The sequence below is a fragment of the Magallana gigas genome, chromosome 3, assembly GCF_963853765.1.
Source record: "Magallana gigas chromosome 3, xbMagGiga1.1, whole genome shotgun sequence".
NCBI lineage: Eukaryota > Metazoa > Mollusca > Bivalvia > Ostreida > Ostreidae > Magallana > Magallana gigas.
Window position 1 is genome coordinate 23,719,339 of NC_088855.1, and position 16,666 is coordinate 23,736,004.

The 16,666-nt window shown below is 33.3% G+C and overlaps 2 protein-coding genes across 3 annotated transcripts; one reads left to right on the forward strand and one right to left on the reverse strand.

Annotated features, from left to right (window-relative positions):
- The first annotated feature begins 405 nt into the window (after positions 1 to 405).
- Positions 406 to 2,780, forward strand: LOC105318645 (metabotropic glutamate receptor-like protein P). Of its 2 annotated transcripts, none has more exons than XM_011415863.4 (3): positions 406 to 548; positions 1,216 to 1,289; positions 1,651 to 2,780. In XM_011415863.4, the coding sequence occupies exons 1-3, from the start codon at positions 475 to 477 to the stop codon at positions 2,595 to 2,597; spliced, it is 1,095 nt and encodes a 364-aa protein (XP_011414165.3). In that variant the 5' UTR covers positions 406 to 474; the 3' UTR covers positions 2,598 to 2,780. The 2 variants fall into 2 exon arrangements, with proteins under 2 accessions (XP_011414165.3, XP_011414166.3); XM_011415864.4 differs by having other exon boundaries at positions 542 to 676.
- Positions 2,781 to 6,216: 3,436 nt separating this feature from the next.
- LOC105318647 (Fanconi anemia group E protein) lies at positions 6,217 to 13,235 on the reverse strand. The gene is made up of 13 exons (XM_066079003.1): positions 13,156 to 13,235; positions 11,153 to 11,363; positions 10,395 to 10,584; positions 9,859 to 9,985; positions 9,543 to 9,620; positions 9,298 to 9,350; positions 9,094 to 9,186; positions 8,214 to 8,357; positions 7,692 to 7,806; positions 7,510 to 7,585; positions 7,228 to 7,300; positions 6,999 to 7,124; positions 6,217 to 6,425 (listed from the first exon to the last, which is right to left on the reverse strand). The coding sequence occupies exons 2-13, from the start codon at positions 11,350 to 11,352 to the stop codon at positions 6,324 to 6,326; spliced, it is 1,377 nt and encodes a 458-aa protein (XP_065935075.1). The 5' UTR covers positions 11,353 to 11,363; positions 13,156 to 13,235; the 3' UTR covers positions 6,217 to 6,323.
- Between the last annotated feature and the right edge of the window lie 3,431 nt (positions 13,236 to 16,666).

Genomic DNA, 16,666 nt, shown 5'->3' on the forward strand with positions numbered 1-16,666 from the left:
TGCAGAAAAAGAACCTTTGGCTCGATTTATTTTTTCATTTTTGCTTTAGAAGAAGTGTAGTGAAATTTTTCGAGAATGCAAACAATAATTATAATATAATATATATTATAAATATAGGCTATTACATTGCTCAAGTCAATGTGACTAAAACGAAAAAAAAAGTTCTCCTATAGAGAGTTTGTTACAGTACTTTATTTATTATTTTTTTTTAAGGCCTAAACACACAGTGGTATCATGCAGTAATTCTATCACCCTAAAGCATTATATGTTAGGAATACGTTGACATGTTATAATAGAGATGAGATGTTAGCCTGGTTCCCGAGGCCTTCCGAAGTGCAAGCACGAAGGCCTCGTGAGATGTACGATTTGTGCTTCGCTTTGCATCGGGAACGACAACTCGGGATAGAGGATCACGTGGTGTTTTCAAAATGACGTCACAATAATGACGTATGTGATAATAGATTGTTTGCGATAATGATGTTGATGAAGTTGTTTTTCATATTTTTCGTTCTTTTCAGCGACTTAGTTTCTTCGTTAAGTGAGAGGAAGTAAGTAACTCAATTGATGATAACGATGGCAATTTCACAATTTGTGTAACATTTTCTTTAAACAACAATCTGAATCATTCATGTGAAACAAAACTCGTATAGTTAAAAAAGTTCAAACAGCTGATGGGGTAAGTGATTTCTCCGTTAGGTGTTTGTGGTGAAATCAAATATTATCCATATCATTCAGATGTCATGCCGTAATAATTTGGGTGGCAGTCGTCGAGCGAGATACAGAGCTGTATTTTATAGCCTAACATTATAATTTCATGTTGTTGTTTACAAATATTGAATCAACAAGCCTTAAATATAACTGAATACAACAAACATTATTTGCGTTTAATACGAACTAGAAAAAAATGTTACAAATATCTGATTGAACAGAATTTTTATAAACTTCGATGGGGGCAAAACGACAAAATAGCACTATGTTTTCAATACAAAAGTACAATCTAAATGTCATGTCGCGTTGTGTTTTGTTTAAACGAAAATCATATGCATAACTGCATCCAGAATGTTGACGTGTCTTGGTCTGAGTTGTTTCGGTTCATACATGTAGCTGGTTTGAACTGAGTTGAAAAAAAATAACTACGTGCGGAAGGTAAACCTTACTCTTTGTATTTGTTTGTGTTCAATACAAAGTTCTTTTCTATTCAAATTTAATTTTCAGTAAGGATTATAACACCAACATCCTAGATGAATTAGCATTAGAGGGAGAAAAAGCACCAGTGATCAGGAATGCGGGTATGTCTATTTATAACTGTTAAATAATTTAATTAATAAACAAGTATTTTGATATCTTTATACAATATTAATATCATTGAAATTGAAAGGAATACCTGATACCACAAATGTGAAATAATTAATGAAAACAATTGTTTTGTTTTATTTATATGATTATATATATATTCCTGTATTTCAATTTCCCAATTTACATCTCTTTACTTCTGTTCCGTTCTGCAAAGTGCCAAGTAGTCAAGAATATTTACATTAAACCATGTATTTACCAACATGCATATCAACTCAGTTAACTCAACCAGCTCTTGACTATTTTGAATCATGCCAATAACATATGTACTATTATTTCACTGTCTTTTTTTAACAGACGATGATGACGAGCCGTTTAAAAAGTTGTTGTCAGAGCTGAATAATGACATTGGTGAAATCTCTGAATCAAGCAAAAGAAATGCGGGTAGAAGTTCCGGTGTCCAACCAAAAGGACCCGTATTAACCACACGAAGTACAACCATAACCAACTCCAGTATAAACCCAATTTCAACTCAAAGACCAATTCCAGTTAGTACTGGAGCAAAACCGAATCTGCAGACACCTACACCGCTGCCCAGTGTAAACAAGAATAAAACACAGGAGAAAATTGTAGAAGCAAAACAACAGAAACCTTCGGGAAATAATCATCACACGAACAAGGAGAAAATGGCGGATAAAGCGAATGGTACAGTTCTAAAAAACATCCAAAAAACCACGAGAAAAATGAATCGCCCAAAACAAGTGCAGAAAAAAACGAAGAAACAACAGAAAGGAATTTTTTCTCAGTTGAGTTGTAGCAAAATAAAAACATCTCCTACCTGTGTGCAGATTTATCATGAGTGTATCAACGAAAGAAAAATAGAAGTAGATCGGTGCAATCGGTTGAATTCAACTCGCAAGAAAAAAGTCCAAAGACGAAAGAAATTGCTCACCAAAACAAAAACATCGAAAGGGAAAATGAAGCTGCCACAGAAACCGCCGTTGAGAACTCCCAACCAGATTCCTTCAAGAACTGTCGCTAATACACATCCAAAAAAATCTGGAAATCAAAATAAACACCCAACCAACCAGACGGGGAAAAATGCCAATAACAACTCCTCACCGACTAAGTCCGCCAATTCAAAAACGCAAAAAAATCAAATTTCGAAAGGAAATGGAAGAAAACCCATTGATAAACAGTCAGAGAAGAAGATGGTTGTGGGAGAAATTCGTGGATTACTGGCATACCTGAAGCAAATGAAGGACCATTTGTCTCGTCCTATCAATAACAACAACGCAGTTTAAGGTGAAAATCAAAATGAAAATTAAAATGAGCCAAGAATTGAAGCAAAAAACCATGTTACTTTGTCTTTTTCGATGAAAAATAAGAGTTATTATATAACTACCTTAGCAAGTTTTTAACGACATTCCAAATGTAGAGGGAAACATCTGTATGTAGCTTAATTTAATTAAAAAACGAAGAAAGTATAGATTTGTACAATATTTTTATAAGAAATATGCTGGTAATGCTATATGACATGGTAATCGAACTTATCATGACATGTAACTTATACGGGTCATCTTTTATTCTGGCATCGCTCACAAACTAAACTTGAACCTATCAGCATTTAAAGGATTATATAATTGAAGTTGAAAACTTATTATTATCAAATGCTAAAAATATTAATTTTGGCAATGTCCTCAAACCAAATCCTAGATTAAATGGTTCAAACGTATTTACCCCGTCTTTGTTGTTGCCAATACACATTGTATGAGCCATGCACGTGTTCACCATGTTCTGTGTAATGAATTTCGGACATGATAATCTGGCTAGCTAAATATACAAAGCCTGTGTTTCTTTTTTGTGAGCAAGGTGTTTCATTCGCACACGGTTTTAATTACATATTAAGAGTGCTCAATGGTTGTGGTCATTTTAGACTGTATTTATCTCCTTTAAAAAAAAAAAGCTCAATATAAAAATATAGGAAAATATCCAAATTTTAATTTCGAGATTTTTTCTTTCTTTTTTTAAATTAATAATAGATTATAAGTAAATAAATCACGTCTTAAATTTTTATGTAAATCTGATTGTTAATTTGTTAACCACCGATCCTTCTTAAAATTAAATCAATGTTATTGAAACGTGTTGATTAATATGGTCACTTCAGTATCTTTTTGCGCAGTTCTGGTTTCCTTAATACACTTATATTTTCTTTATCTAATGACACACTTCGCCTCGGTAGCAGATTGTATATTAGTGGGAACAATTATCTTATTATGGAGAGAAAAGTAATAATTCAGCATGAAATTGCGATATGAAGCAAAAACATGAGTGTGCTGTAGGCTGTGCTTTTCATATCTGATTGCAATTTTATATCAACCATATTGTGCTTGCAAATCATACGTAAATTTCCCAATCAAAATTTATTCAAGCAATCGGTGTTAAATTGGTGTATGGTTTTTAAAAAGAACTCACAAGTCCGTACGAGAACATTTTCTTGTAATATTTTCCGAAGCTATGTTCCCACTATTGTTAAGAACTATGGTCGCTGCAAATGTTATTGCTTCAGTCCTTTCAACTGCGGAATCTCAAAGGGGGGAGTATCAAGGTTTAAAAGAGGTAAGAAAAACAACTGATTATATATAGTATTAAAATGCTATAGCTAAAAGAAGATATTTAATTTTATAATCAATAAAATATCAAAGTAAGGTACATGTATAATGCTTACTTATTTGTTTTGTTTTCAGTTTTTCCATCATAAATTAATATTTAGCTGATTACGTAGTTTTTTCTACACTAATCGCCTTCTTCATTACCATTAAAGAAAGAATTAAACAATAAATATATATATATATACTTAAATAAATAAAACAGAATGCGACAGTCCAGATTAAATAAATTGTTTACTGTTAGCGCTTTCAGCCATATATATATATATATATATATATATATATATATATATATATATATATATATATATATATATATATATATATATATATATATATATATATATATATATATATAACACATGTGTTTTAAAATATCTTATATTTGTCATGTTGTAATTTTGTATTTACTGGGACCCGGAAAATTCAAAATTTACAACAAGGCATTTTTCCGATTTAATTCTTCATAAATATCTTTTATTTAAAAAAATAAAAAGTTTACCTGATTGTTTATGACATTATTACTTGAGGTATCTTAAATGAAGATTGGAAATATATTTTTTTTTTTACATATATCAAAACGAAATGTCATCATTGTAAATAATAAAGCACGTCTTTTAATATTGTGGAACGAAAATCTAAAGAGCACCACCGACGATAATATTACGTTCGTTTGGTTCTTATGTCTCTTCTTTAGGCGCCAATGTTGATTTTAATCCATACATGTATGGTGCAAAACCATTGATATTAAAGAGTTGAATAGGGATGTAAAATTATGTTTCCACGAAAGTTGAAAACATAGAAAACCGCAACGAATTAGGTAAACAACAGAAACGTTTTAGTATTGTTGCATAACAAGTTATAAATAGATAGTGCTTATCCTTTTTGTATGACATTGCACAAGACTGAACCAAACTAATTGCGATGCAAGGTATTCATGTTCACATAAAAGCAAATGCAATCCAGTGGTAAAAATCTAGGGCATAAATTGTTCTTCGCATCTTTCGAACATTTTAAACATTCTTTATGGGCCCTAGCAGTCCATGTCAATTAACTCTATATTCGATTTTTCTTATAGAAATACAACTTTAAAAAAAACATCTGAATGATCGAGTTATTCAGATTGAACCCATGTTTAATCTGTTGTTCATTAATAACAGTAACTGTTGCATTAATCTGCAATTTGAAACTTGTCTAAATGTTGCACTTTTCCTTTATCTACAAATTAAAAATTCCCGTATCATACGTATCAAAATAGCCAAATAGACAGTTTCTGTGGTATATTATATCGGCATAAATTTCACAGCGTTTTGAATGCACAATTTAATGTCAAGTGAGCTGCTTGTATAGCATTTGTCGCATATGCGCAGAGGCAAGAACAGTAGGCATCAAGCAGTAATAAGCCGACAGTAAGCAGTTATCTGGAATTCCATATGGAAAAGACTCAAAATCTTTGTTGGTATTAACTGGATTCAGTTACCAAATTCATTTATTGGGCTCAAAGTCTGCAACATTTCTTAAATTATGTATGCAATTCATTTTGGTTTTTTATTTCAAAATCTTAATGTTACCTTTTTCTTTTTTTCGTCCCATATGTACGATAAAAAGAAAAACTTCAACGTATTTTCCAGTTATTCCAAGATAAGAAAAACAGAACTAAATGATTTTGTTCTATCTTTTGGGGTCTTCATCCACAGATTATTATTTTTCAGAGGTCTGGAGTTGAGGCACGTGAGTTCCGGAATATTGCCAACAACCTTTTGTTGCGCCTAATGATTGTAGTCGAGGACACGGTGAAGGAACTAGGCATTACTAAAGAGGAACTGCAGGAAGTCCAGAGGAAAAGATCCTATATAACAGCCTGTTATTTTCAAGCAGTCACGTGTTATTAATAAAATGCGTTGTTTATAAATATCCGTGAAACATTGTCGAACATTGATACAACTTAGTTATGAATCACTGAATTATCATAATATTAACTTCTGTATTTAAAACAAAATGTATTCAGTCATGATTTTCTGACAATAAAGATCAAGTTCATTGAGGAGTAAAAATAATCCAGTATGCACAAAACGTCCTAAGGACGTGTGAAATGATTGATACTTAATTATTTTTTTTGCATCTTTAAAATCGTTTCCTTGTTATTTTTCTTCCCAATGATTACGATTACTTGTCTCAAATGAATAAAATTCAAAACGGATAAATCTGACGAGAAGACACGTAAAATACCATCACAAATCACAAGAGATCGTGCTTCCATGTGACAAAATAAGTTTAATCATATTTAAAGTAAACATGAAATGAATGACAAGCTAGCGATCATTGGAATAAAGTTTGGATAAATTTAATAAAAATCCTTTATTAAACTGTGAGTTTCTGCACTGCCGACTTTATCGACTTCTTCAAGAAAGATGAATGATTTTGAAGTATTTGATGCAGTGTTGATGTGTGATTCTTGTCCATCTGAAACAAATTTATAATGATTCCTTTATTAAATGCCATTCTTATAAATATATTGTGAAATAAAACCTAATAATAACATTCAGGTATTATAAAAATAGACCCCAGCTCGTTATTAAATACCCAGTAAATGTAATCTGGTAACTGGGACTGAATGGAAGAGGGTAAAATGATTACTATAAATAGTAAGTCTGTCAAATCAGCCACAAACTTCTTGAGTTTGTTTGATCTTTTTTTGGTAGATACAAAATAGATCAGAATCACACACAGTAAAAAAAATTGTAGTCCACTGGACCTTATGGTTGAAACTCCATACCAGTAGCAGCAAAATAATTCTTTTAAAACAGCTCTAACGATTATGGCTTTAAAAAAATACCTCCCTTTTCAATATTTACTAATATTCTGCCAGTTTTCTTGAAATGCCTTTCACAATACGTGTACTTTAATTATTTTTAGTTTATAATCATTGAAGAATTAAATAAGAAAAATGTGGATTTGTGGATAAAAAAGGAGACATTTTTACAAAGGGATACTGGTGTTACAGGGTACAGTACCATACTTTATATCCTATTTTACCTGATCTCCATATATATTAACAGTTGCAAGGATCAGCTTTCCAAACTTCAAGTTTTTTGAAAAATTTGTTGAGGATCTCTTGAGAGTTTCCAACATTGTGGTCAAATCTTCATCTTCCATTGGAATCTGTTTAAAAAAAGAAAACCTTTATATAGTTGACAATTTTTTCTGAAAGTTCATAGTTTTTTTCCCCAAAACTTGGCATGTTTTTGAGAATGATAAATAGTACCTTGAGCTCAACAAGTGTTTGGTATAGAGATACATGACTCTCTGTTAACTCTTGTTGGATGATGTTAAGTTTTCTACAAATATAAAAGTAGCAAATACATGGAGTGTCAAGCTAAATCATAGACAAAGCAGATCATACTAAACTTAACTCTAGCATTATCTTAAAATATTTACCTACATTGTAGTTTACATCTATCATATTTAAGAACTAATCATAAACTTTGGTAAAATTTCTGTAAAACTAAAGATTTTGGGAGACTTAAAGATATGTGTATAAACTTACCTAACCATATGAATCAGATCTTTGGCTTGCATTGATTCTTTCATTATTTTGCAAATAATTTCAGTTGTTGAGGAACCTGCAGGGAAATGTAAGTACAAATGAAATGATGTTATTGCAATTTATACATATAATCATTAGATGATCTTTGTCTGATTACAGCTACTGTAATACACTGTACTTACTTTGATCCATTGACATGACAAGTGGCACAAATATACCATCAACCAGTGGTTTGGGAATTTCTTCTCCCATCTTCTTCAATAAGCCTAATAATGGTCTAGAAATATTCTCTGAAAGCTGAAAATATGAACATTCAAATAAGTGACTGTATATTTCTTGAGATGGGCAGATGAGACAATACATGTACACTGTACTTACATTAATAAGGGTAAATCAATTACATGCATAACTTTGTACCACAAATACAGTATTTGTCTATGTACATGAAGTGCATTCTGATATACATTGGTTCAGTAATAATTGGACCCCCTCCAAAAAAAAAAAAGAAGACAAAGAAACCTGTAATCATCTTAATCCCTGTCAAGCTTAAGAGTTTATGAAACTAATTTTAGGACTGTGCTATGATTTTATTATTTTTCGAAGAGGAGGAATGTTTACTGGTACTACCGGAGTTATATTAACTTATCCTACATCAGTACAGTAGTCTGATATAGTCAATGCAAACTCCCAATACTCCTTGTTACCTTTTTAAGTAGAGCTGACTGAAGAAACTGTACAATGTTGTTGTGGCTCATATTTTCACTGACTGTCAACAAATGCTGACCAGCACATACCACGGCATTTTCTGTCAAGGTCCCAAAGTCCAAAATCTGGCAATAGTCAGTCACCTAGAAACGACTGCATCTGTATTACTCATCTTTACCTTACTTAATGAATTCAGAAAGGGTGATCTTGTAAAACAAAAGATAAAGATTTTGTTACAGAAAGGTCAAGAAATATTGCTTAGAACAACAATTTGAGACTGAGAAGGTTACTGTGGATTCATCAATATTCGTTGAATACCAATTTTCGTGGATTTCGTTAAAAAGATGATCCACAAAATTAAGTGTTCATTGAAGTGCAATTTCTATTAACATTTTGTATTGATAAGGGTCACTGGCCACGAATTTACGTGTCCTTGAAACTGTGATTTTCACTTTATCCACGAAAATTGATACCCTTGAATATTAATGAAACCACAGTACTCTAGGTAAAGGTTATATTAAAAATATTGTTTAGTTTCCTTTTAAAACCAACAAAAATGTACCGATATCAACATACACATGTACCGGTATTTTTATTAATGATCTAAGCTTAGTTGTTTTTTTAGCCTCGTTAATTACATATCTTTTCTCTTTTAAATCAAGAACATTTCCAAACACCCTTATTTTACACTTTAAACAGAAAAAAAAAATCAAATCTACAAATATGTCCCAGTATTGTACACATGCAGGCATCATAATGTGTTTCAAATGAGATTTAAACCTCTCTACAGTGTTAACCTAAAGTCAGTACAGTATAAGCTTCTCATCAGTGTAAGTGAAGCATGAATTCACGATTACTCTGCATATAAGCATTATTCACCTGATCAGGAGTCGATGTGTAAAATAAACTGAATTCCTCTGGTAAGTCAATACATTCCATCTGCCAACATTCTCTCAGCTTCATCAAGCTTGTCTGCAATGAATAAGTTTAAATATTTACTTCCATATTAAGAAAATTATCATTTCTCACTGAAATGTTGTGGACTGCAATGATAAATACCGTATACTCATGTTTCATCAATACCTTTGTGACTGTATTCAATGGTTCAGAACATTCTTTTGATTCCAATGCTGAATCTAAAGGTAAATGAAAAAGAACGTGTGTTATTGAATATTAATATTTATAATGTTAGCTTTTGGATGTATGTAAGTTTTAAAAGAACTAGTAAAACTAGGGTACCAGTCTAGAAAACAAAAAAGAAATGTCAGTACTAAAAATCTGACAAGTTTGTTGTTTAAGATTGATAATATTGAGTCTGTTCTACTTACCAGTCATTTCTTCTACATTTGGTTCCTCACTCTCAATTTCTTCTGTTATTTCAATTGCTTCAGGTAAATTTGTGGAATCTAATTTATGTAATAAAACAAAGAGAGAATCACTACTTTACACAATATATAGTACACAAGTATTTAAGCATGAAGCTACATATTGCTTTTCTTAGAATGTCATCTAAAAGGGTTCCATCAAAGCACAAATTTTAATGGATAGTTCATCTATTCTACAAATCTAATGCATAAAAATGACCAGCTAAATTTCTTGCATTCCTTGCTAGCCAAGAGAGAGATTGTGTCATGTGGATATTACCTGTTAACTGGGAAGGAGGCACTGTAACATGAGAGAGCTGTTGACAAAGGATGGCTGCTCGCTCTTCATTCTGTGAAGTGAACTTATAGGCTTCAACTTGTCCACTTTCAGAAAGTCCCTTAAAGTCCTGAAGAAAGATATTCATTTTACATGAATTTGCTTTGCTTTAAAATACATAAGAGTGTGGTATATTATTATAATATTCATTTGTTAAAAATATCACAAATTTGATTCTCAATAGTTTTGTGGCAACCATTTTTGTACAACTAAAGCCATAAAAATTAATCCTTAGTACATGTAATTCATAACTTTGACTTTGCCAACTTTTTACTTCATTGGTCAACAAATAGATAAATAGATGCACTATCAGCAATTTTTTTTCTACAAGCCAAATAATAAATTACTTCATCTCATTTACCCACCCCATCCCATATTAAATATATATTATCAAGAAATACATTCCTTTAATAATAATGAAACCAAATCAGAAATTTGGGTTTGATATCTAACGTTAATGCACTGATAGCAGTACACACCGACAGCTGGCAGTGAGCTGCAAGCATCCTAATGTATACATCCAGCCACGACTCCCCACCCTCACACCTCTGTGCTATGTTTCTAGTGAACGGCAGGAGTTCAGACCTAGGTATAACATGCCTGAAGTGGAGCAAGAGCTGAAGGAAAGTGGACTGTAATCCAGGGTTAAGCAGGTGGAAAACTGGATCACTGAAATTGTAAATAACATGAATCAGCTACAAATAAGACAGATGGTGAAAATTATTAAAAAATTACCCCCCCCCCCCCCTCAACCCCCTCCCCCAAAATGTACATCTGCTAATGGACTGATAGTACAAATGTTTAAAAAATTCAGTTAAGATAGAGTAAAATTATGAATTCTGAATATAGTATTCCGTGCATTTATTTCAAAGTTGTTTGAAATGAACATAAAGTATTTTCTTTGGACCCAATACACAGATGAGTGCCCCATAATATGGAAAAGTTTATACAAGCAAAAGAAGGTGGAAGTATATATTTAAACAACAGCAATCTGTCAGTGACAGCATGCAACTGCAGTACAAAATCACTCGGCTGGAATGCTCACTCAAAGGTATTCTGTTGTTTTCTTTGTTACTTGTCTAAAAATTTAATTTTCCTTGTTCATTCTTTAAACAAATATTTACATTTTGCATTTATGTTTTTAATTTGAGAATGGCAGTCTATAATAGATGTTTATAACCAAAGATGGACACATTTAGAAACTATGAAGGACAATGTATTGTAAAAAAAAAATTACAATTCAAGCACTCCATTTTTGATTACAGGTTCCTTGTGAAGCAAACAAGTCAGTAACTCATTCCATTGTGGTTGGCAGCCATATCTAGATGATGCCTCATTTTCATACCACTGAATTGCAGTTGTCAAATGCTGTTCATCTCTGCTGTTTTTCTCAATTTCGTCCACAAGAGATCTCCAGTTACCCAAGTAATAGTCCATTAATACAATTTCTGTGAACAAAAAAAAAATTAGTAATAATCAATTTTGGAAACATGTATATTTACTTCACGTTTACCTCAATATGTGGTGAATGTCACCCATGTAACAAATTTTGGGTAATAAACTGCGGATGACATCACAGGGGATTTTGAAATAGCATTAAAACATTTTGCATACAAAAGCAATAAAATTGCTCATCGAAACAGAATTTAAATGTGATAAATAGAAATTTCTACACTTTGTGATGGTATATGATTTTTATCCAACTCGTGTGTTTTCTTGGTAATGGGATAGAAAATAAATGAGCTGGATAAAAATCATATATACCCAGTACCATCATTCACAAATCATTAGAGATCCTTTATATTTACATCTACCTCATGTCCACTCCTCATGCTTAACTTACTTCCATTGAGGAAAAAATGTTATTGCCTTAAAAAGATAAATATTGGTCTTGTTATTCCATTTTGATTATCAAGAACAATAGAGATGACAGAATGAGATTTTTCTGGACAGTAGAAAATAAGGATATTTAATGAATCGGATAAAAAATATCATAAGAGAAAATTATGAGAGGCATGTATATTTTTGTTGTTATTTCCCATGCTCATTTGCAGTAGTGTTGGAAACATCATGTCTCATTCAAATAACCAAGAATTACAAAGATATACATCTATGTTACATTTATTAGTGCCCACATTTTGTATCATACAAATATACAAGTATATCTGGATTTTAAAGTCTAAGTTGCATTTTCATGGTAAAACATATTGAGAAAGGGTGGGACCCTCTTATGGGCCCTTAGAGCCTGTGAGAGCCAAGCTCTTCCAATGGAAGATATATGTGTATGTGAGAATGATGACTAATTTTAGAGATAACAAACACCTAGTATTAAAACTTCAAAGCTGTTGTCCAAGATGGCTGTCCATACTCTTTGACATTTTAAAACCGCTGAAACCTCTTCTTGAAAAATATTGCTTAAAGGTATTACTAATAAAATGTGTTATTCATCTGCAACTGGTCAATTTTTTATTCTTTCAAATTTGCAAATGTTCAGAGTTTTGCCACTTTGATTGAATTTGTCAGGTGATGTCTGTTTCTAAAATATTTTTTAACCACTTTGTTGTTTCAGTTCATCAGAAGAGCTTTGATTTTTTGGGGTTTTTTTTTAACCCCTTGTATTGTTTATTTGCTAAAATTCATATGAATTATAAGCAGTTGTAACATAAGTACATTATTATAAACATATCCATACACTCTATCTAAGCAAAAGCACACGTCACAACTAGTATTAACGTTATACAATATTCTACAAAAAATATTATTCATAAATGCACATTCATAAGAGGAGAGACCCTATAAATCAATAAATCAAAAAGTTATGTAAATAATAATAATAATGGTAATACGGATGTACGAATAGTCTGACATTCCCATTTTTTACCGGCCTCATGCAGAAACATTGTGAGATGGCACAATTGTTTGCGATTATGAATGGCAAGGAGTTGAACTTAAACATTGAAGGACGAGTCCAGTAATATTTTTTAAAATACAATACATGTAGACATTTATAAAAAGGACAGATAAATATTAAATGGAATTCATCCTCGACTTCCCCTAAATTACAATATTTGCAGATATGCATCGATCTTTTTATTCCTATGTAAATTCTTATTATAAATCGTCCAAATGTGACTTTCACTTTTTTTGGAAAAATAAAACATAACCAAAGACCTTTTATGGTTTGTCAAGAATTTTGATAAGTCTTAGTAGCCCCCGGTATACGTTTCTATATGGTCGCACCTGCTGGTAGTGGGATGATAAAGTGGCTACAACTGTACAACAGCGTGTGGTCTATATGATTAATGCAATCACTTATTTCAGATTTTTACATCGTTTATTCATGCTGCAGCCACCATATCGCAAAATATTCGAATAGCATTAATTTCCTTACATGCTAACTTACAAATTAGAGCTGAACAATTTTCATCAATGCTTTAGTCAAGCTACCTGCCAATAAGCTACCTGCCAATAACAATTCTTAGCGTATTTTTATCGACTATTTTTAGAGACGTCCGATCCCGATTGCATTGTATAATAAGATAAAAGGGCGCAAAGCGCCCAAACTAGGAGGTGTGCCATCTAGCTGAGACCGGATCCTCGGGGGTACTGGTGTCCCCTGACGGAATCCGGTCTCAAAAGAGGCGATATAAGCACCGATTTCCGGCGCCAGGGCGCTGAGTTGACCCTATCATACAGGTTCCATACATTATTGTAGGGTCTCTATACAGGGCGCCTAGCGCCCAAACTAGGAGGTGTGCCATCTAGCTGAGACCGGATCCTCGGGGGTACTGGTGTCCCCTGACGGAATCCGGTCTCAAAAGAGGCGATATAAGCACCGATTTCCGGCGCCAGGGCGCTGAGTTGACCCTATCATACAGGTTCCATACATTATTGTAGGGTCTCTATACAGGGCGCCTAGCGCCCAAACTAGGAGGTGTGCCATCTAGCTGAGACCGGATCCTCTGGGGTACTGGTGTCCCCTGACGGAATCCGGTCTCAAAAGAGGCAATATAAGCACCGATTTCCGGCGCCAGGGCGCTGAGTTAACGTTATCATACAGGTTCCATACATTATTGTAGGGTCTCTATACAGGGCGCCTAGCGCCCAAACTAGGAGGTGTGCCATCTAGCTGAGACCGGATCCTCGGGGGTACTGGTGTCCCCTGACGGAATCCGGTCTCAAAAGAGGCGATATAAGCACCGATTTCCGGCGCCAGGGCGCTGAGTTGACCCTATCATACAGGTTCCATACATTATTGTAGGGTCTCTATACAGGGCGCCTAGCGCCCAAACTAGGAGGTGTGCCATCTAGCTGAGACCAGATCCTCGGGGGTACGGGTGTCCCCTGACGGAATCCGGTCTCAAAAGGGGTGATATAAGCATCGATTTCCGGCGCCAGGGCGCTGAGTTGACCCCATCATGCAATTCCATACATTAAGACAGGGTATCTATACAGGGCGCCTAGCGCCCAAACTAGGAGGTGTGCCATCTAGCTGAGACCGGATCCTCGGGGGTACAGGTGGCCTTAACGGAATCCGGTCTCCAAAGGGGGGATATAAGCACCAATTTCTGGCGCCAGGGCGCTGGATGGTCCCTTTAATACAAGTTTTATATACAATATAATGGTTCTGAAACAGGGTCCATTGCGCCCTAACTAGGAAGTGTGCCATCCATCTGACAACGGATCTTTGGGGGTACAGTTGTCTCCTGACGGAATCAGGTTTCAAAAAGGGTAATAGAGGCAACGATAATTACCGCCATGGCGCTAAGTGAACCGTATAATTACATGTATACAGATTCCATTCATCATGGGTTTAAATAGAGCGACTAGCTCATCAATTAGAAGCCTTATTTAAATAAAGTATAATGTAAAATACATCAGTTGTATTTTTACAGGAAAATGACATGTTGTATAAAAAAGGGTGCCAAATACGCCGTGTCTTGTAAACTGCAATGAAACACAATGAACCGCAATGAACTTTATTAAGGTGGTAAATGTTATTCAAAGGGTATAGAGTTTAATTGAAGATGCGGCCTATCATCAATTATTTTCAACTTTTTCCTATCTCAGCAATGTGAAGATTTCCATTTCTTAAATTCCCAATTTACATTTTCATGTTATTTAATAATTTTCTATTTGAATATATAGTTTCTGTTGAAAATGTATACTGCTACCTTATCAATAAGCATTCAATTACATTTTGCATGCTATTAAAAGACAAAATCAAAATATCTAACTCCAAAAATAGCCTGGTAATACACTACGATTTTTTTTGGGCATTAACAGGTTTAAATGCAAATAAAAGAGAAATGTTATATCAAGGAAAATTATCTTAAAATGAGGAACGTCGCATGTGTCAATAATATATCTTTATATTTACATCTACTAAGTATCATTTCCTCTATTTCTTACGGAAACATATAGTTAATTCATAGCTCTATAGAAACAGCCAGACTGAAATCTACACGCCCCGTTTATCGATTGGTCGAAATCTACAACGGGTGAAACTGACAAGATGCTGACAGGAATAAAATGGACACGCCCATTTATCGATTGGTCGAAGCCACCAGCAACCTAAGAAAAAACATGGACTGCACAAAATAATCATGATGATGTCAGACTCAAAGTCTCACAGGGGACGATTTGGCTGTTTCTTTTAGCTAACGTACTTATGTACATTAACAGTAATTTAGTAACTTTTCATAATCAATTTATTAATTAGTTAAAAGAAAGATGTTAAAATAAATAATAAAATGCTTTCTTTGATGATTCATGCGGGTAATGAAGGTAGCGATCATTGCAGAAAAAAATTACATAACCCGCGTTACCTTCATATCCCGAATGAATCCCCAAAGAAAGCATTTTATTGTTTAAAAAAATTCTGACGGCATATTTCAGAATTAATGCATTTTCAATTGTGTATATGTATGATCTGGTACACACGACATATTTCAACAATTTAGAATTCAATTAATTTAGTATATGTAATGCTTAGATGGTGGTATATAATGAATGTGTAGAGCATGCATTATATATATATATATATATATATATATATATATATATATATATATATATATATATATATATATATATATATATATATATATATATATATATATATATATATTTACATTATCCAGTGTCTTTGTCTGTGAAAACACTACGTATCGATTTTGTAATATAAAACTCATAATACAAATGACGCCAAATCGAGGCGCCAGCAGGGTTTGTTTTTAAAATATTTAATCGTACGATGGCGTAAAATTATATAAATATAAGTAATAAGGAATCATTCATTGAATATTATGAGGTGATAATTTCGGTCGGGGCGTGATCAAATCTATCATAAAGCCCTTCGGGCTTTATTGGATAGATCACGCCCCGACCAAAATTATCACCTCATAATACTCAAAGAATGATTCCTGAGGTGATAATTTCGGTCGGGGCGTGATCAAATCTATCATAAAGCCCTCCGGGCTTTATTGGATTTGATCACGCCCCGATAAAAATTATCACCTCATAATACTCAAAGAATGATTCCTTATTCCTTATATATAACAACACTAATCGCAAAACGTAAGCACATAATTGGCTAAGTTGTCGTATTGTTTAATTTTTTTAGGACATGGTACCTAAGGAGGACACATCGGAGGGACGCTGCTGACAAATGTACTACTATAGGAGGCCATGGTGGATCTGATGTTATAACAATTTTTTTGTCAATATTTTTCATGATAATATGTATATT

Excerpts from the sequence above, each read along its gene's own strand:
- LOC105318645 (XM_011415863.4), top strand. The coding sequence starts at position 475 with ATGATGTTGATGAAGTTGTTTTTCATATTTTTCGTTCTTTTCAGCGAC. Across the intron at positions 549-1,215 it reads TCTTCGTTAAGTGAGAGGAA|TAAGGATTATAACACCAACA; the intron begins GTAAGTAACTCA and ends TTTAATTTTCAG. Across the intron at positions 1,290-1,650 it reads ACCAGTGATCAGGAATGCGG|ACGATGATGACGAGCCGTTT; the intron begins GTATGTCTATTT and ends TTTTTTTAACAG.
- LOC105318647 (XM_066079003.1), bottom strand. The coding sequence starts at position 11,352 with ATGGACTATTACTTGGGTAACTGGAGATCTCTTGTGGACGAAATTGAG. Across the intron at positions 9,351-9,542 it reads AAATGTAGAAGAAATGACTG|ATTCAGCATTGGAATCAAAA; the intron begins GTAAGTAGAACA and ends ATTTACCTTTAG. Across the intron at positions 7,301-7,509 it reads GATCTGATTCATATGGTTAG|AAAACTTAACATCATCCAAC; the intron begins GTAAGTTTATAC and ends TTATATTTGTAG.